Here is a 21136-nt window from a genome sequence, read left to right on the forward strand (position 1 = left end):
GGAAGTTTGGAGACTCTAAATAACTGGAAAAATGACCATCATACTGATTCCAATATCTTCTGGCTAATGGTACTGAAGACAGCTAGCCTTTTTATTTTTCTCACTGTAAATGATCTGTTTGTTCTGCCCAAATGTTTATAGATTTTTTTCCATTTGCTTTTGGGTGTTCTTTGTTTGTTTTTAGGAATTTTTATTGTTCATTCTTAAAGAAATTTTTTTTAAGACACATAGAAACTCTTTATGCTTGATGACAGCCTCTTAATATATCTTTGAGTATTTTAGTTTGCTATTAATTTTGACCTTATCCTTAAACATTTGATAAATTATGGTTGTCTATCATCCATAGTTACATTTTCCCTAAAAAATTTGCATCTTGTTTCCACTGTATTCTAATATTGGTACTTAAAAATAAAAGTATTCATATTTGCTATTCTTACTTTTCTTTGTTCATATCTTGGTTTTGGAAAGGGAGATTTGAGGGACCCTGGACTTTTGACACCATCTTTTCCAGAATGTCTGGATTTGTTACTGAAAGGACCATTTTGTAGATGCTTTCCTCCAGTTCTCTGAAATTGATTCCAAGAAGTTATTTTGAGACTCCCCAGTGGTTAAAATAACCTATTTAGTTTTTTAAAACTTTCTGTCCCATTACTTAAAATTGGATTTGTCTCTGTGTTAAAATGGTATATATTTGTAACAAGGAATTGGGGAACAGCATCTTCCTGATTCATGAATGAAATACAACATGTAATCATTCAGGTGTTTTGTGAATTGAGAGGACTATGAGAAGACTCTCTCCAAGTATCTCCCCAGCTACAGAGGTACTTAGTATTCCACTAAAAATACTTCACTGTTGTTCCATTGGCATGAAGTCTGTTGATCAATTTAGTTACCTGGAAAGGTCCTTCATACTCCTGAGATGGATGTGTTTTCTATAGAAGGACTTGGAAAGCAGCACAAATCCTGGTTTTTCCTCCCTCTAGGGGGAGGGAAGTAGAAAAAAAGAATCCAGTTTAAAAGATGACTGTTTTTCCTTAGGAAGTTATTCTGGCATATTGAGAAATTTGGGGATAGTTAAGTGTAATTTTGAGTAATACGAATTCTTAGGGTAAAGTACTAATTAGTTTATTACCCTTTCTTTAATCTTCAAAACCTATTCAACAAAAGGAGTTTTGTAGGACTTCTCTGGTGGTCCAATGGTTAAGACTTTGCCTTCCAAAGCAGGGGGTGTGGGTTCAGTCCCTAGTTGGAGCACTTATTTTAAGTATTTTTAATGCTGAGCATAGTAGTACAATGGGGAAAGGATTTGTACATGGTGAACAGTTACCCATAGTCCCACCATCTTTGCTATTGGCCACATTTTAGCACATTCCCTTCCACTTTATCACCACATAAAATTTTGCAGAGTTGAGATAACTTTTACCTGAAGTTTGTGTGATGCTTTTTCACTCAACCTCATGTTATTAAAAAGAGTATTGTTAAAGGCTTGTATCTAGCTGATTGTGTTATTCTGTAGATGTATTAACCATTCCCCCATTGCTTGTTATTGGGCTCTATTCATTTTATTTTTGAGAGTTTGGAAGCTGGATCATGTAAAAATGAACACCTCTGTATGCAAATCTCTGTCCACATTTTGATTGAGGAACATAATCAACTTTAATACAATTGATTTCTACTATTAAATTTATTTCATGGGGGAAAAAATGTATAACTGTTTGTTACCCAGTCAAAGGGATAGGAGTGAATGTGAGAAAAACTGGTTGTGTTTATTTAATGCTATTATTATTTCAGTTCAAAGTTGAACTAACTGGGAAGTTGAGGCATATAGATAAAAGTGTCTCCTTGCTGATGACACTATTGGTTGTACTGGTTGCTGGGAATCTGTTGTCCTCTTCACCTAGCCAGTATCCTCCCTACTTCACTATAGTCCCATGGAAATTCACTATCCTTGAAATTATACCAGGAGCCCAAAAGCACTTTAAAAGCTCCAACTAATGTCTGGCTCTCTCCTATTTGGTCTTCCCCTCCCTTAAGGGGTAGGTATGGCCAAAATCACCAAACCGGATCCATGTTTGCCTTGCAAACCAAACAAACACTTCTGTTTTTGTTTTGCTTTGTGTCTGGACTAATTCTTAGCACCTCTTCTGCCTGTGAGCGATTTGTCACTTCCTTCTGTAAGACTGGCACCAGCAGAAATGCAGTCTCAGAGGATCCCGGGGAGAAAGCGAGGCCGACCCCCACTTCACTCGACACCTATGAAGATGGCAGTTCATAACATTTATTCTGCTTCAGCTGGTTCTTTACCAGCAGTGAAGATCCCAAAGAAAAGAGGGCGGAAACCCGGGTACAAGGTATGGCTCCATCATCTCCTTTCTCCAAAGTGGGATTGGGCCGGGGCATGGTGCTTGGGCAGACCTCCAACGCAAAGTGTAATGAAAGGTTGGAAGTTGGGTAAAGACAGGGTGAGAAATAAGTTTCTCTTGATGAAGAATGTGACAGACAAGGCTTCATTGTTGCAACATGGCACACAATACATGCTGTTGCTGTCGTGTGCATTTTTACAAGTAGAGAAAGCAAATTACACCAGATGGGGAAAGTTGTAAGGCGAGCAGATTTTAGGGTCATAGCTAAACACACGTTATTAAGCTTCGCATCTCAATTAGCGTTTCAGACACTGAGCTTTCCCCTGACTGTTCTTATGAGGGCGGCTCTGGAAGCCACTTTCCAGAACTCATTTGTCATTAATTTTAGTAGAAGCAGATGATGTTCCTGAGACATTTAAATTAATAATGCGAGCAAGCTAGTGTCAAAGGATGTGAAGAATTTTCCCTAACAGAGCCTCAATAAGGGGACTCATCATGAAAATTCAGGGTGTTAATTCATAGTTTCCTGCTTACAAAAGGTGCTGACGTCAAGTTTGGCTACAAGGAGGCACATCAAGCGAAATGAAAGTCCTGTTACTCTTTCAAGAATTAATGATTTGGCGAGGCTTGAGGGGGTGGAGAATAAATTCTCTGATGTAACTGAAATCACATAAAACAACTCGAACCCGAGGGAGTGCTTCTCCTCCAAGATGTTTTTGAAGAGTCTGCTAGAGAAGAAAGATCACTGAGTTGTTTTCCATGAGCCTTTTGGGCATTAGAAAATGAGCTTCAGACATTTTCCTTTGTCTATTTTTCCTGAAATAAAGGGCTTATGTTTTCACCTTGAGATCTGAATACTCAAACCAAGATGCAAATTGGCAATTAACTCTCATATATTTAGGAAAATGTATGGCAATTATTTCCGGTCAGCAGAAAGACAAAGCTTCCGGAAGGATCGGTCATGAATTCAACCTCTGTCCCTTTGGCTCTCCATAGTTCTTCCAACTGCTGGGAAATAGATGCAGTGGGGTAGGGGGAAGGTGACTCAAAGTTTTTTGGGGGTCACTGGTTTTAGTAAAAGAAGCTTTTACTCAGCCAGCTCTTGCAGCAAAGTCTTCCATCACTGGTTCTTTTCCTAACAAAGAGAGCTTCCTTTTTCTCATGGACACACCAGTTCCAGAACTGTCTCTGTGAAGCTGGCCCAGGGCAGGTCTCTCTGCTCAGCTACCTGTACAGTTGCTGGGGTCTGGAAATGGCTTCTGGAAGGCTGGAACAGGGCAGCCCTTCTGCATGCTAAAGCCAGGGAGTGAATCTAGGAACTGAAGAAACACACAGAAAACTTTTCTCCCCTATTTGCCCTTTCTCCTGCTCCCCTGGGAGCTGTGACCCAAGAATGAAAATTACCGACAGACACAGCATTTCTGTGGCCAGGAAAAATGGAAATTCACTCCATGGAATGAGCCCAACTTTGCAGTTTTCCCGTCTCTTGAAAAGGGCAGTCAGTTTTCAGTGCTCCCAATGCTCAGAGACAACTCAGGGTAAGAAGAAAGTTTTGGGAACACTTAGCTGACACACAGCAGGTGGATCTTACTCCCATGCCTCATAAGGTCTCTTTTTTGGGGATAACAGGCCACCACTCTTCCTTTAGTCCATCTCCCATATATTTGAGGGAATTGTGGGAATTACTTCAGGCCAGCAGCTCCCAGATATCTCCCCAAACCATGGGCTTCATGTTCTAGGAAAACAGCTCCAAACCAGATGCCAGTCTGCATGAAGTCCTGACCTGTTGATGGTGACAGGAGAAAAATATCTAAGTCTTCACAGACTAAAGGAACATCTTTTATTCTGAAATATCTGCCTCTTGCTATTTGGTTGTTAAAAGTTTATAAAGTGCTGTATGTTGCAAGGCTTTGGTAATCTTAAAAAAATAAGATTGTCCTTACCTGGCAAAATAAAGTTAACAACCTGTTAAGTCTCTCCGATTTTATTTTGGCAATTTCTTAGACCCTGAAGCCCCATTTTACCATTAACAAAGTGGTTTTAATTGTGGAGAAGTCAACAAGGAAACTGTACGGTTTGATTTCATTTACCAAATGGCCACTCATTTGGGCAATTTTAACTATCTGGGATACAGTTGAGGAGCCAGAGTTGTTAAAAATAAAAACTCCTGAACAAGTGAAATAAAATTACTTGGTCTATCCTTTAAGATCTTGTACTTTATTACTAAGAAAATGCTTCCAAACCCTCCCTCAGAGTCTACTTACCTTTGTTGTAGACATATTTCTTACAAGCTTGATTATCACAGTTTAATAGCCTTTGATTTAAAGAGGAAGATATTTGGGGAAGATAGCATACACAGTTGGATACTGAAAGTATAATTATATGATTTCATATTAATAATTTAGAACAATATTATCAATGTTATAAAATAATAAATAATATAACTTATTATATCAGTACATTATCATGATATATTTATGTTAGCAATATTATCATCATAAAATGACAAATGTTGAGCCTTTGACAGGCTTTTCCCCAGGAGATTCTGAGGAGGCCCTGTTGTAGCGACTGTATCCCCGGTTTGTGCTCACTGACATTTGCCACTTCCTGCCTAGTGCTGTCCCAAGCGGCTTGGTCAATCACCTCTGTGTCCCAGCACACATGGAAAATCTCTCAGGTCCAAGTATGAGGACAAGCCTCTCCCTTGGAGACTCAAGCACAGCTGAACACGGGCTGTGACATTTAACCCTCTCTCTGTGTCTTGAGAATAACAGGAGCAAATTACAGGCAGAAAAGGAAGAGTCTAACTAGCGGTCAGATGTCAGTGCTCCAGAGTTCATGGGTCAGCCCTCCTCCCAGGGCCCATCTGGCTATGTCTCTTGGCCTAGGTCTGCAGCCACTTTGCTGGGGCATGCTCACTACTGTGAGAGCATCATTTTATGGCCTTATTGCCCCCTTCTCATCCCAGTCAAAGGAAGGAAAAACCTCTTAACATAATTTCTCCTTAAGAGCCATGAAAACAACCTTCCTTGTTATCAAATAGAACATTTACATCTCAGTTTGAAGAATCTGCTGTTGATTTAGGTTGTCAGTTCAGAGACTCCCCAAGGCCAACAGGTAGACTTTCCTCACACTTCATGACTAAGGAGACCATCGAGGTCTTTTTAAGAAGATAAAGAGAGAGGACCTGCTCCAGGGACAAACACTAGCTTCCATTCAGTAGACATAGCTGATTATAATGGTTCCAAATAGCAGAATTTTCAGCTTCTGTGTCTTTATAATTTAAGCAGGAGAAAAAAGTGATGGGTTTTTAGGATAGCCGTTTGTCCCCAATACACAATAACAGTAATCAATACTAATAGCAATAATAGTCATAAGTAACACTGAACACTTCTACATTTGAGTCTCTGAGCCTAAGCACTATATGTATATGTATTTCTTATATATCCTTGGTAGTTCCGTAGTGAGAGGAGTCAGAAAAGTGGCAGGAATTAGGCAGGAATTAATCATGCCCTGCAGTCTGAGGCCACATAACTGTCAGGTCAGGAGCACTCTAAAACTCTCAGTAGTCTCTTTGCATTATTGTTTAGAGTAATATTTATGTTTCATGATTCAAAAAAGAGTAGATTACTTTGTTCTGTTTAATAAGCTGAGAAAAGCATAACATGTAGAAAGAACATCATCCCCGAAATATTAAAAACAAATTCAACGGCTGTAACAAAGACTGAAGAACAGTGGCTTAAGGATGATAGAAACTAATTTCTCTCTCATGTTACCATCTGGGAAGGCCATCCGGGGCTGCTCTGATGTTTCCACGGTGTTGAGGACCGAGGCTTCTGTTATATCATTGCTTCGCTGTCTTAATGGGCTTCCCAAGGGGTGCTAGAGGTAAAGAACCCACCTGCAATGAAGGAGACGTAATAGACGTGGGTTTGATTCCTGTTTCAGGAAGATCCTCTGAAGGAGTGCACAGCAACCCACTCCAGTGTTCTTGCCTGGAAAATCCCATGGACAGGGGAGCCAGGCGGGCTACAGTCCATGGGGTCGCACGACTGAGGTGACTACAGCCGTGCTACCCTAAGATACAGTCTCTACTTCATGCTCTAAGATGGCTCCTCCAGGTCCCACAAGCCGACTAGTCCAGCCAGCAGAATGGGGACAGACGTAGTGGAGGACACACTGTTCCTCCTTAAGGATAAAAGCTTCAAAATTGCACACAATCCTCACGCTTGAACTCACTGGCCAGAACTCACTGAGTCACTTGGCCACACTTAGCTTCACAGGAGGTGAGAAAATGTAGTGCTGAGTGACAAGGTGATGAGCTAAAATTCAGGGATCTCATTAATTAATGAAGAAAGGGGTATGGATATTTGGGAGGAACTAGCAATCCCTGCTAAGAATTTAAAGGACAGTCTTCCATTAACTGGAAAATTAACTTTATAAAGAAAGTAATTTTCTAAAGAACATGGGTAAATGCAACATTTGGTTTTGTTCCTCCTTTTTTATTGTCATCCTTTCCCCACTGAAAAAGTGTGTGTTCTTGACACTGTAACAAGGATGTCAAATTCCCAGAAATCTCAATTATGAGAATGCTCAAGCTGAAAGTAGAAAGGATTTTGTTTATTTCAACACTTATTTAAAGCCTCTTTCTAAAAAGTGTTTTCGTTATAACCGCTGAATGGGTTTCAGTCCTTCTTTGATTATCCAGATCTTGTATTGCCTTGAGAGTCATAGTTATGAACACTAAATGTAGGCTAATAGTATGGAAGGGAAGAATCAACATCTAACTCTTCCTGTGCCTACTTCCCGTCCCTCACCTGCTGACGGTGCTTGTGATGTACCACCTGTGGCCATGAGGGAAATGACTACACGGGCACAAGGCTGGGGCCATTCCCTGGGACTGAACAGTGTGCAGCACCTAGGGCAGGGACCGTCTCTCCTGTGGTTTTTCTGTGACACCCCCACCACCACCCTAGGGCTGAGCAGTGATCAGAGGTGAGGCTCAGCAGTGGGTCAGGGGCAGTGGTATCCGGTGAATGTTTTCTGATCAGCATTTTGAGTGTAACTCAGAAATGAATGTTAGTTGGTATTTTCACTTATTTTGAGGAGTAATAGAAATGTAAACAATGAAGTTGTACGTTGAAGTTTCACGCATTTGTCAAGGATGTGATTGACTTTGCTGAATCGGATATCAGTTGGTGAAAACAAAAAGTGTTTGTTTTCATGCTGTTCACGGTGTAATGGCTACAGACAAGGCACACTTTAAGTTTAATTTGCATTTTAAGTATTTTCTCCATTACTCTCTTAAACCTGTGAGTCAACACAACAGTAAATCCAGCCCTATTTGTAGCATTTGCCAATTTCCAAGGTGTAAATATTCCCAACATGGCCAATTTCAAGGCACAAATGTAATGTTCCAGAAGGTGGAGTTGGTAAAAGATGCGCTGCAGTGTCGCTCCTGTAACTGCATTTCCACACAGATGCAGCAGTAAAATAATTAGAAAGTGGTGAGTTTTGAGTATCTTGTTGCCTTTGTTTTTAATACATTTTATTTAATTAATACTCTGTAAGTATATGCACTTCAATTTTTAATAATTGCTGTGTTTAAACACAGATATTGCAAACAACGTGCAATATTCCTGAAAATTTAACAATCATATCTTGTGAACTGACATAAGCTGCTCCATCTCGCCACTGCTCTGAGCTCTGCTATGGACAGAATGCCTGTAACTGCATGTTCCACGTCCCCCCTCTTATCTGCAGTGCTGACCCCATGCCTGCTGATGCATAGAACTTAGCTGCCTCCCCCGTTTCTGTAAGAAACTCAGTCATAGCAATTCACATACCTTTAAGTGTGTGGTCTCTACTAAAAGTTGTCAGGGTCACAGGACAGAGTGGACATTCCATTAAATATTTCACATGGATGGATCCGTTTTTCTGAATTCCACTTTAGCCAGTGGTGGTTATTTTTGTTTTCCTTTTTCTTCCTTCTGTCTCCTGATAACTCATGGAGTACTGGCTTCATTGTCTCCTCTCCAGATCCCCTCTGTCAGGAGGAATTTAAGTCATTCTTTTCAGTCCCACCCAGTCAGAATAGTAGCACCGCCACCACCTCCTCCCCCGACCCCTGCCCACTCTGTTGCACTTCACCAGTTTCGCTACCTCTCTGGGCCCAGAGGAGAATCTAAACCCAACACAGAGTTGGTGGGAGAAAGTTCCAGTATCCTCATGTTATTCCCATCCCATTTGCTCCCCTGAAAAACACAAGAGACTACTAGACCATTACCCTCCCATCTCTGAGCATCCTCTTCTATCTTCATTATTATGCAGGCAGTATATCGTATGGGGTAATTTTATTTTCCTTGAGAAGTTTGTGCAAAGATTGGTTAACTGGGATCTCAGATTTGACTGAGGGGCATATTGCCAAAGCAGGTCCCAAGGCCGAAGGATACTGGCCCCTCCATCCCTTGCATGTTTAATCTCTCCCAAGGGAAAGGAGAAAAAGGTGTGGGTAGACTCAGACAGGCTGACTCCTTGAAATGGAATTAGGTCATTGGCCACAAACTTCTTGTTGTTGGAGCTGATTTGCATTTCCAACAGGCAAGTTTTTCTCGACTGAAGTCTGAGGTTAAACACGGTCAGGTATTCAGTTTTCCCTAACCCCGCTTCCTGCATCGATGCAGAACCCTGAGGGAGTTTTGTGTGAAGAAATAGAGCGATCCTAAAACAGCAATGTGTCACCAGGGAAAGCTATGGGCAGGGACATGAACAAAGCTATCCTCCAAAGGAGTGAGAGAGGAAAACATGATTAAAAAAAAAAAAAAAGTGAAGGGAGGGAAAACATGACTTAAAAAAATAGAACCCAGTATATTAGTTTCTTAGGTCTCCTGCAACAAAATACAACAAACTGGATGACTTAAAAATTAAAAAATTTTAAGAAAATTTTATTTATTTTGAATTGAAATATAGTTGATTTACAATGTTGTGTTAATTTCAGGTATACAGCAAACTGAATCAGTGATATATATATTCTTTCATACATAAGAAAATATTTATTCTATATTATATAATATAGCTATAATATTATATAATAGTATATAATTGTATATCTATTGTAATTGTATATATTATTATATATAACAACATTAATGTTGTTGTTGTGTTTAGTCACTCAGTCATACCCAACTCTTTGTGACACTTTTGGACTGTAACCCACCAGGCTACTCTATCCATGGGATTTTTCAGGCAGCAATACTGGAGTAGGTTGCCATTTCCTCCTCCAGAAGGATCAACAGGTAAAGAATATGCTTGCAGTGCCGGAGACAAAGGAAACACTGGTTCAGTCCCTGGGTAGAATATATGTGTTTATTGTTTTTCTCTGTCTGACTTACTTCACTTAGTACGATAATCTCTAGGTCCATCTATGTTGCTGCAAAAGGCATTATTTTAATCTTTTAATCTGAATAATATTTCATTGGGTATACATACCACATCTTCTTTATCTATTCATTTGTTGATGGAACAGTAGAAACTTATTGACTCACCGTTCTGCAGGCTGGAAATCAGATCAAGGTCAGCTAGGTTGGTTCTTTCTGAGGGCTGGTAGGGAGGACCTTTTGTAGGTCTCTCTCCTAGCTTCTGGGGGCCTCAAGTGTTCTTTGGCTTGTGAATTGTCTTCCCTCTGTGCATGTTTGTCTCTGTGTCCGAATTTCCCCCTTTTATAAAGACACAGTCATAGTAAATTAGGCCCCAATCTAATGAGCTCATCTTAACTTGATCATCTGCAAAGACCCTATTTCCCAATAAGATCATATTCACTGGTGCTGGGGGTAAGGACTCTAACATCTTTCGTGGGGAGACACATTTTAATCCATAGCATTCAGTGTAATAATCTTTATCTTTTAACTAGACATTTAGTCCATTTATATTTAAAGTAGTTCTTGATAAACTTGGATTTAAATCGATATTTTGTGTATTCTATTCATCCCACTCATTCTGTGTTCCTTTTACCTGTCTTCCTGCCTTCTTTTGGATTTTTAAGTATATAATTCTTTCTATTCTACTCCTTGAAGTTTAAGCAGTACGTTTTCTAGTGTATTACTGATTGCTGTAGAAATTACAGCATGCTTACATAGTAGAGTTTTCTAAAGTTAATCTTACATTTGCTTCTTCCCAGATAATACAATGACCTTAAAGCACTTTTAACTCGATTTATCACCGTATTTGAATATTATTGTCAACATACATCTTAATTATTTTTTGTTTTTTAATCCCCATAAACAATTATTTTTTTTTTTGTAGAGTCATTTCCATTTAGATTCACTTGCTTACTTACCACTTAAAAATTCTTCATTCCTTTTCACATATCATACATCCTACCTGAAATCACTTTCCATTTGCCAGCAGTACATCTTTTAGAAATCTCTTTTATAGATCCTCTAGTGAGGAATTCTCTTAGCTTTTGTTGTCTAAAAGTACCTTTAGTTCATCTTCACTTTTGGAAAAAAATATTTTTTCTGGGTCTGGTTGTAGAATTCTAGGTTTTTGTTTCCTTGCAGCACACTGAAGATATTATCCTGTTTATCTCCTGGGGTACATTGTTGTAAAGAACTTAGCTATCCATCTGACTTATTGGAGTGTTCCCTCAAATAAGGTTTTGTATTTTTAAGCTAATTTTAAGATTTTTTTTCTTTTTCTTCAATATTGTACAATTTCATTCTGTTGTGTCTACCTATGGATTTCTTTTTTATTTATCTTGTTTAGAATTTGTTGGACTTCATGAATCTGTGTATTAGAATTTTCATCAGCTCTGGAAAATTCTAAGCCATTATCTTTTCAAATGTAACTTCTGTTCCATTCTTTCTGAAACTCTAACGTTAAAATGTCTATATTTGCCTTGTCTGTTAACCTTCCTTCCATAGTTTTTGTGTATCTACTTTTTAATGAATTTCTTCTGACATATCGTCTGGCTCACTAATTCATTCTTTAGCTATATTTGTTGTTGTTGTTTAGTCGCTAAGTCAGGTCCAACTCTTTGTGACCCCATGGACTATAGCCCACCAGGCGCCTCTGTCCATGGGGTTTCCCGGGCAAGAATACTGCAGCAGGTTGTCATTTCCTTCTCCAGGGGATCTTCCCTATCCACAGATTGAAACATGTCTCCTGCCTGGCAGGTGGATTTTTACCCTTGAGTCACCTGGAAGCTATCTTTAGTACGCTGTTAGATCTGTTTATTTAGTTTTTAGTTTTAGTTATTGTATAGAAGTTCAATTTGGTTCTTTTGTAGTTTTTCATAGTTATTTTCATAGTTTTCTGTTCTCCAGAGATATTTTCAAACTTGTCTTTTATATCTTTATATAGAATATCAGAGTTGCTTTTATAATCTCAGTCTGATAATTGAAATATCTTCAGTTTTTCTAGAGTTTGATTGCTGTGTGTTTTTATTGCCCATTCTTGCTTGGTTCCTTGCTTTCTTGTGTGTTTGAGCTGTGTTATTCATTGACTTTGAAAAATTGTTTTGGAGATTTCTTTGAGACATTTCTCCAGTAATGATTTGAGTTTGTTTTTTCAGGTAATCTGGGAGCACTGCCAGATTGGGTAATTTTTAAACTAACTTCACAGCCTAAAGTTTTCTTGGTGACCCAAGTTTTGTGAATTTGGGCTGCAAACCTATGTGAGCTCTGGCTTGTGGCAATATCTTCCCAAGGATTCTGTACACCCCCTCCCCCTGTGTCAAGGCAACTTTCCTGCGAGTCCAGTGTGGGCGTGGTGAAACAGGACAAGTTTACGGCTGGCTCACCCTTACCCAGGGGTTTTAACCCTTTGGGTGAACCCTGGGATCTAAGGCAATTCCAAGGCCTAGATTTCACCTGTATTTGGGCCCAATTATTCTTTATATTATATATTGTTAGCCCCTCCTACCTTTACTAATCTTACATTTTATCCATTGTTAGCAGTTGTTTTCAGTTGATCCAAATAGCATAGCTTTCTATATTCCCAGAAACAAAGCTCCAAAGATATTTAGGATGCCACATTTCTTCTAGTCAACATTCAAGTATGGCACTGACCCTGGTTTTATCTCAAACTCTTTGTTTTCAAAACTGGTCTAATGCAAGGTACATAAACAACATTATGAGTTGAAAGAGAACTTAGAAACCAACAACCCGGACTTCCCTGGAAGTCCAGTGGTTAAGACTCCGTGCTTCCACTGCAGGGGGCATGGGTTCAATCTCTGATCAGGGGAACTAAGATCCCTCATGCTGTGTGGTGTAGCCAAAAATAAATAAATAAATCCAACAACCCCATCCTCATTTAGGGCTTCCCAGGTGGTGCTAGTGGTAAAGAACCTGCCTGCCAATGCAGGAGACGTAAGAGATGCAAGTTCTGTCCCTGGGTTGGGAAGATCCCCTGGAGCAGGGTATGGCAATCCACTCCAGAATTCTTGCCTGGAGAATCCCATGGACAGAGGAGTCTGACAGGTTACAGTCCATAGGGTTGCAACGAGTTGGACACAACTAAAGCAACTCAGCACGCATACACTCTCATTTAATGGCTTTGGAAGATGAAGCCCAAAGGTATTAAGTGGTTTCCTCAGAGTCCCATGTGAATTGGGGGCAGGACCAGGATTAGAATTCTAGCCTCTGAGTCCTGTGTTCTCTTTCCTCCCCTGCAGTTTGCTGGGCAACATGAAATCATGTCAATTCTCAGTGTCCATTTCCCAGATGAGGAAATGTGGATGCTCATCTTCTTTTCATGTCTTCTCCCAGAAGTTCTGCATAGAACCTATCTTGTGGTATTTTGCAGGTTTACTGCTTGAGTAGTAGAGGAGGAATATTTAGAATCTTAGAGACAAGCAAGTTTTCCTCAAAGTTAACTAAGTGAGCAACAAGTAAAATGCTAATGTTTTAAACTAATGTAATAGAAATATACTATCAAAGTTTATGTGAATAAATCTAGAAGTTATCTTTGCATTTGCATTTTCTCTCTCCCATCACCTTAATTTCAATTCCAAAATACACCTGAATCCAACCAATTCTTTGTCTTCACTACTTTTACCCTAGTTCAGCCACCTATGCCTCTTGCCTGCACCATATGATAACCTCCTCAGTAGTGTTCTTTTCTCTATTTTTGTACCACCCCCCCATCTACTCTCTATATAGCAACCATACTTAACTTTATAAAATAAAAGCTAGGATGTGTGTTTCTCTGATTAAAATGCTCTAATTGTTTCCATACCTCTCAGAATAAAATCCAAACTCTTTAATCTGCTTGTATTTATTTACTCAGGCTGCTACAACAAAGTACCACAGTGTGGCTTAAAACAGGAGTTCTGGAGGCTAGAAGTCCAAAACCAAGATATTGGCAGGGACATGGTCTCTCTGCAGGTTCTAGTGGTTCTGAAGGTTCTTGACTCTTCTGAGCTTCTAGTGGTTGTCTGCAATCCTTGGTGTTCTTTGATTGTAGACCTATCACTCCAGTCTCTGCCTCCATTGCCATATGGCATTCTCCCTGTGTGTCTGTGTTTAGATTTCCCTCTTCTTTTAAGGACACAAGTCATCGGTATTAAGGCCCACTCTAACCCAGTGTGGCCTCATCTTAACTTGATTGCATCTGCAAAGACCCTATTTCCCAGTCAAGTCCCATTCACAGGTACTGGGGCTTAGGACTTGAACATGTCTTCTTGAGGGGGACAGGATTCAGTCTACAGCACTGATCTAGAAAGTCCTCATGATTGGGCCCTGACTACCAGGCTAACCTCATCTTACATCCTTCTGCCCTGCTTACAATTCCAGCCACCCTGGCTTCCTTGTACTTTGAAGAAGCCAAGCTTTAGGAGGTTTACACTGACCACTCTGTCTGCTTGGAAGGTTTTTCCCCAGGTTCCCTCTCGTTATTCAGATCTTGAAGTAGGTGTCTTTCCTTATCAGCCTACCCCAGTCACCCAGTTCCCTTTTATCACATCACCATATTTTACCTCTTAAAGTAGCATTTATCACAAAGTGACATTTTTGTTGTGTGTTTCTTGTTTCCCCCTACTATGATACTAGCTCATCAAGAACAATGACCTTATCTCCCCCATTCATAGCTGTATCCTCAGCACCTAGAACAGTTCCCTGCACATAGTAGATGCTCAATGAATATTTGTTGAGTGAATGACTACCTCATGGAATGAATTTTTTTCCCTTAAATTAAGACTTAGCTTAAATGATGCAACTTGGAAAGGGCAGCTCCTGCCTAAGCAATACTTAGGGACCATTACAAAATGTATTGGGAATATGTTTCTTCAAGGGGATCATATTCAAGTGGGTCTTCAAAGACTGGGAAGATATGGTCCCAAGTGGGTAGGTGTAGAAAATGTAGATGGGTCCTGGGAGGAAGATGGACAATTCCCTTTCCTGCTGTGGCTACAGGAACAGGAAACTTAGGACTCATTTGTATTTCTGGAATTTGTAATAATAAAAGTATAATACCAGCAGCAATATGATAATAAATGTTTACCGAGTTCTCGCTTTGCACACTTTGCACTAGCCCTGTACTAAATGTTTATACTTCATTCTTACCACATCCTTGTGAGAAGCTATCATCCTTACCTTGCCGATGAGAAAAGGCAGACTCTGAAGGCTGAGTAGTAAGACTTAGCACAGAGTTAGTGAGCGACTGAGTCGGGTTGTGAACCCAGATCCAACTAGTGCCCCACTGCATGTGCCCACTGCTGTCCTGAACTTAATTGTTTTTGGCTGTGCTGGGCTTTCTCTAGTTGTGGCAAGCGGAGGGTGGCTCCTCTCTAGTTGCAGTGCATGGGCTTCTCGTTGTGGCGGCTTCTCTTGTTGGCAGAGCACAAGCTCCAGAGTGCACGGCCTTCAGTAGTTATGTCAGTTAGTTGCCCCACGGCCTGTGGGACCTTCCCAGACCAGGGATCCAACCCATGTACCCAGCACTGGGTGAATTTTTAACCACTGGACCACCAAGGAAGTCCATGAACTTATTTTTAAGTTTGGCTCTGTTTCATCCTCTGCTGATATGCAGACAACGTTGGTCGCTCAGTCATGTCCACCTGTTTGCGACCCCATGGACTGTAGCTCGTCAGACTCCTCTGTCCATGTAATTCTCCAGGTAAGAATACGGAGTGGGTTGTCATTCTCTTCTCCAGGGGATCTTCCCGACACAGGGATCAAAGCCGGGTTTCCTGCATTGCGGGCAGATTCTTTACCATCTGAGTCACCAAGGAAGCCTCTACACATGTATATACTCCCCAAATCACATTGCATATCCTTCATTTACCCACCTCTTATTGTCAGTCTAACAAATACTCTTTAGTTAGTGCATCTGTTTCTGCCACACTTGCATATTTCTAGAAAAATACTTGAATTTTACATTCTGACCCCTTCTCCTTTAGCGTGCCCTGGCCACACATCTCAGTTTGTAAGTGAATCCCTTCCCAGCTGTTGTCAGTGGTTTTCTATAGCAAATATCTTAGAGAAGGTCTTCCATTGATGACAGCGGCAACAAGAAACTCTCCAGGCCCTTACTTTGGATCTGTGAATGGAAAAGAAAGATGAGCCGCTCCCAGATTCCCCAGCCCCTTTGGTGGAGGCTCCAGCTGGCAGGGGCCGCCTCTATCCTTCTGCTTCATCCCTTCACTATACTTTAACACAGCAAAGCACAGCCAATGGCAACCAAGCCCTGGCTAAGGAATCGCCACACCCATTTGATTATGGTTTTGAATTTCAGGTAAAGGTGCCAGCGCTGACAGCATCTGTATGGGGCTGTTGGCTTTGAAGGCCAAGGGTTGGCCTTGTCAGAGCAAGGCGTCCTGGGCAGCAAATCTTCTTCCAGCCTTATGCTGCCAAGAAAGAGGCCTCTTCTTCTTCCTTCCCCTTTGTTTTACCCAGTTTATCCTGCCAGATTCTGTTTTTAAGATTTTTAAAATAAATTATATTTTAGAATAGTTTTAGATTTAGAGAAGAGTTGCAAAGATACAGAGGATTCTCATATACCAGACACCTAGTTCCCCCTGTTGTTAACATCTTACATTGTTGTGTTACATATGTCGCAGCTACTGAATTATTAACAATCAGTTCAGTTCAGTTCAGTTCAGTCACTCAGTCGTGTCCGACTCTTGGCGACCCCATGAATCGCAGCATGCCAGGCCTCCCTGTCCATCACCAACTCCTGGAGTTTACTCAAACTCATGCCAATCGAGTCAGTGATGCCATCCAGCCATCTCATCCTCTGTCATCCCTTCTCTTCCTGCCCCCAATCCCTCCCAGCATCAGGGTCTTTTCTAATGAGTCAGCTCTTCACATCAGGTGGCCAAAGTATTGGAGTTTCAGCTTCAGCATCAGTCCTTCCAATGAACACCCAGGACTGATCTCCTTTAGGATGGTCTGGTTAGATCTCCTTGCAGTCCAAGGGACTCTCAAGAGTCTTCTCCAACACCACAGTTCAAAAGCATCAATTCTTTGGTGCTCAGCTTTCTTCACAGTCCAACTCTTACATCCATACATGACCACTGGAAAAACCACAGCCTTGACCAGATGAACCTATGTTGGCAAAGTAATGTTTCTGCTTTTTAATATGCTATCTAGGTTGGTCATAACTTTCCTTCCAAGGAGTAAGCGTCTTTTAATTTCATGGCTGCAGTCACCGTCTGCAGTGATTTTGGAGCCCAAAAAAATAAAGTCTGACACTGTTTCCACTGTCTCCCCATCTATTTCCTGTGAAGTGATGGGACCAGATGCCATGATCTTAGTTTTCTGAATGTTGAGCTTTAAGTCAACTTTTTCACTCTCCTCTTTCACTTTCATCAAGAGGCTTTTTAGTTCCTCTTCACTTTCTGCCATAAGGGTGGTGTCATCTGCATATCTGACGTTATTGATATTTTCTCCCGGCAATCTTGATTCCAGCTTGTGCTTCTTCCAGCCCAGCGTTTCTCATGATGTACTCTGCATATAAATTAAATAAGCAGGGTGACAATATACAGCCTTGACGTACTCCTTTTCCTATTTGGAACCAGTCTGTTGTTCCATGTCCAGTTCTCACTGTTGCTTCCTGACCTGCCTACAGGTTTCTCAAGAGGCAGGTCAGGTGGTCTGGTATTCCCATCTCTTTATTGTTAAATAATATCACTATTTTAATGAGATTCATTACTTTTTCCCTGTTCTGTTACAGAATTCATCCAGGATACCTCATCACACATTTAGTCATGATGTCTCCTCTGGGCTGTGAAAGTTTCTTAGACTTTTGTTGTTTCTGATGACATTGGCAGTTTTGAGGAGTATTGGTCATGTATTCTGTAAGGGCTTCCCTAGTGGCTCAGATGGTAAAGAATCTGCCTGCAATGAGGGAGACTTGGGTTCGATCCCTGGATCAGGAAGATCCCTTGGAGAAGAGAATGGCAACTGATTCCAGTATTCTTGCCTGGAGAATCCCATGGACAGAGGAACCTGACAGGCTACAGTCCATGGAGTTGCAAAGAGTCAGACACAACTGAGTGACTAACACTTTCACTTTCATTCTATGAAATATTCTGCAATTTGGGCTGGTTTGAAGTTTATCTCATGATTAGATTGGGATTATGGGTTTTTAGAAAAGAGATCTCATAAGTAAGGTGCCATTACCATCATGTCTTATCAAGGGTGCATACTATTGACATGGCTTATCACTGTGGATGGTGATCTGGCTCCCCTAACTGAGGCAGTGTTTGACTGGGTTATCTCCTGTAAAGATACTTTTTCCCCCATTTCCATACTTTCCTCTTCGGAAGGAAATCATTATGCGTGGCCTACACTCAGGAGTGAGGAGCTATGCTCCACGATAAAATACTTATAATTTTTATACAGAGATTTGTCTATTCTCCCCATGTATTTACTTAGTCAGTCATTCATTTATGTGAGTATGGAGTCATGGATATTCAATACAGAATTTTTTTTTTTTTTTTTTACTACTTTATCTGTTGCTTGTGTGGCTCCTGATTTGACCATTGAAACTCTTTCAGATGACTCCTGTGTCCCTGTGACCTACCCCTTTCATTATTTGTGTATGTAGGTGGTTTTTAAATTTAGTACTTTCCTACTTTTTGGCACAGTAAGATGATCCAGGCTCATCTTGTATGTTTCCTGCCCTAGCCCTAGAATCAGCCATTTCTCCAAGGATACCTGGTTTCTTTGATTGAAGAATGGTATTAGAAATCAAGATAGCAGCATTTTGTTTTATTTTATCCATTAAAAAACAAAACAAGCCATTAAAAAGGAAAGCAGCAATGAAAAGCAGTCTGGAGCAGGGTTGAAACACAGGTCAGCAGTGAAGAGGTGAAGTAACTGACTTACTCATATTTTTAGGGTGGAGAACTGAAATTAGAAACTTGTCTGTTGAACCGTGGTACAAAGAGTGATTTGTTGGTATTGATCCATCACCCAGTCATCTCTCCCTTAATCCATAACAGCAAATTTCAGCTCCTCATTTGTGGTTTCAAGTGAGTGACGTTCAAGGTGGCTGCTTGTCACTACCAAAGAATGCACTCATCTGCACTCGTAGGCTCCACTGCAGGAAACAAACCCTGAGAAGCATTTGGAAGACCAGCTCCTGCTCTTTTCCAGCAGGATCCAGCGTGCTCTGCGAGCAGAAAGCTCAGCAGAGTAGCCAGAGCTTCAGAGCTGCTTACTGGCTGGCTGGCTGGAGAGCCCTGTCACAGGAACCTCAGGAGCGCAGGGGCTCAGGCAGGGAGCTGACCCCACCCTGCATCCTGCCCTCAGGAGGCTTACGGGCTTCAACTCTTCACACCTCTGTGTGACCCACACCCGCTGCCTGACACAGTCATTTCCTGGGCAGCTCCACTGTAAGGACGTAGTGCAGAGCTCAGCTCTGGGTGTGATCCAAACCTGAGTCTTGATCATGAAACCAAATCTGAAGTTCAGCTTCCAAAGCAGCACAGTAGAAAGATGTGGAAGCATGATGGAGGACCAGTGGTTAACTGGGCCCAGGAATGAGCCTGGGAAGGTGTAGGCAGCATCTCCAGATTTTTCATTGATTCCATGGGTTCTCTCTTGCAGCTGAAGTCCCGGGTTCTCATGACTCCTTTAGCCCTGTCTCCTCCACGGAGCACACCAGAGCCCGACCTCAGCTCCATCCCTCAGGATGCAGCCACCGTGCCCAGCTTGGCAGCCTCACAGGCTCTCACAGGTAGGTCAGGTGAATGAACTCCAAGGCTATGATGACTTGCCCACCAGCTAAAGTTCTTTTGTGAACTAGCGAGCCACCACCGAGATGGCTCGGATGAAGGATTATAATGTGTGTTAGCTGGACAACACATAGGATGACAAAATTCTCTGAGAACATCTATTTAAATGTCTCACAGGCTGAATTATTTGCAGTTGGTTTTCAATGCTTCTTGAGTTCAGCTGGTTGCTCTGGGTGGATGGGGACTAGAAAGAGCGGTTGGTGACCCAGCCTTTTCTCTTCAGAGACAGGTTAACTTTGTACCAATAGTGAGCCTGCTCACCTCGAAGAGTTTCTGTCCCTGTGTTTGTGCCTCCAGGTCTCCTAAGGATCCTAATGTCCCCCAGTCCCACCTAGTACCATCCAGTCCAGTCAGGGTAGAGCTCTGCCCAGTCTCTCTGATGGAGTGTCCACCAGTGGACCGACAGTTCCATCCCAAGAGTAACGGCAATAGGATGGTCTATTTCTCTCTCTCTTACACACACACACAGAGATCCCGCTCATCACAAACCACCTCCAGCCCCATCCCACTTAAATTCCTTGGTGCCCTCCCCTTATTGTAAGGTAAAAACCACACTCTGCAGTATGGCCTACAAGGCCCTGCTCTAGTCTTTAGGGCCCACCATAGGATCATTGCATATTCTCTCTCCTCTTTCTGGAGTGATCTTTCCTCTGGTCACTCTCCCTTGTATCTCAGCTCAGATAGTGGTGGTGATTTAATCGCTCAGTCACGTCCGACTCTTGCGACCCCATGGACTGCAGCCCATCAGCCTCCTCTGTCCATGGAATTTTCCAAGCAAGGATACTGGAGTCGGTAGCCATTTCGTACTCCAGGGGATCTTCCCAACTCAGCGACGGAACCCAGGTCTCCCACATTGCAGGCAGACGCTTCACCCTCTGAGCCACCAGAGAAGCCCCATCTCAGCTCAGGTACTTCCCTCAAAAAAGCCTTCACTGACTTTCCTGCCAGGGTTCCCAGGAAGAGCTCTTCTAGCCCCTCCCTAGTGTTTTGGCAGCCAAGGTCCCACATCACTTCCTGTAGTTCTCTGAGTACATCTATCTCCCCTGCTGGGCCCTAAGCTCTCTGAAGCCAGGGGTCGTGTAGATTTGGTTCACCATTTTCTCTGTAGCACACTACTGCCTGGCATGAAAGTCCCTTATCAATTCGGTTTTACTGAATCATCTGGGCTTAGTAGGGGAGAAGGCAACCTGGTAGAGTGAAAAGAGCACAGGTCATGACATCAGAAAGACGTGAGTTCAAATCCCTGTTGCACCACTAATTATACTTTCTGAGCAGCCGCTTCACCACTTTTTACCTCAGTTTCTTCATTACCAACAAAGTAATAATATTTAGTTCTCAGGTTTATTTTGAGAATCAAACAAGATAAAGTACATACAATGCCTGGACTGTATAGTAGCTGCTCAGTAAAAACTAATCTTCTTCGACTTTATTACTGTTTAATCCTTCCAAAGTTCTTTTGGTTTCCTCTTAAAGTCCCTCTTCAACACTCCTCTGCACTAGTGGCCCCCAAGGTAAGATGCTCGTACCTGGGCTG

General features: G+C 41.6%; 1 protein-coding gene across 7 annotated transcripts in view; it reads left to right on the forward strand.

Annotated features, from left to right (window-relative positions):
- Positions 1-21136, forward strand: part of SCML4 (Scm polycomb group protein like 4) — a 108140-nt gene that overhangs the window by 37614 nt on the left and 49390 nt on the right. For 4 of the 7 annotated variants that reach the window (XM_061131836.1, XM_061131837.1, XM_061131838.1 and 1 more), the window contains one exon: positions 19415-19544. In XM_061131836.1, coding sequence (XP_060987819.1) covers positions 19433-19544 — 112 coding nt within the window. In that variant the 5' untranslated portion in view covers positions 19415-19432. Of the gene's footprint in view, positions 1-2136; positions 2352-19414; positions 19545-21136 lie in introns of those variants that run through there. The other 3 variants (XM_061131834.1, XM_061131835.1, XM_061131833.1) reach the window with 1 other exon arrangement.

This window comes from Dama dama, chromosome 28 (genome assembly GCF_033118175.1).
Source record: "Dama dama isolate Ldn47 chromosome 28, ASM3311817v1, whole genome shotgun sequence".
NCBI classification, from domain to species: domain Eukaryota; kingdom Metazoa; phylum Chordata; class Mammalia; order Artiodactyla; family Cervidae; genus Dama; species Dama dama.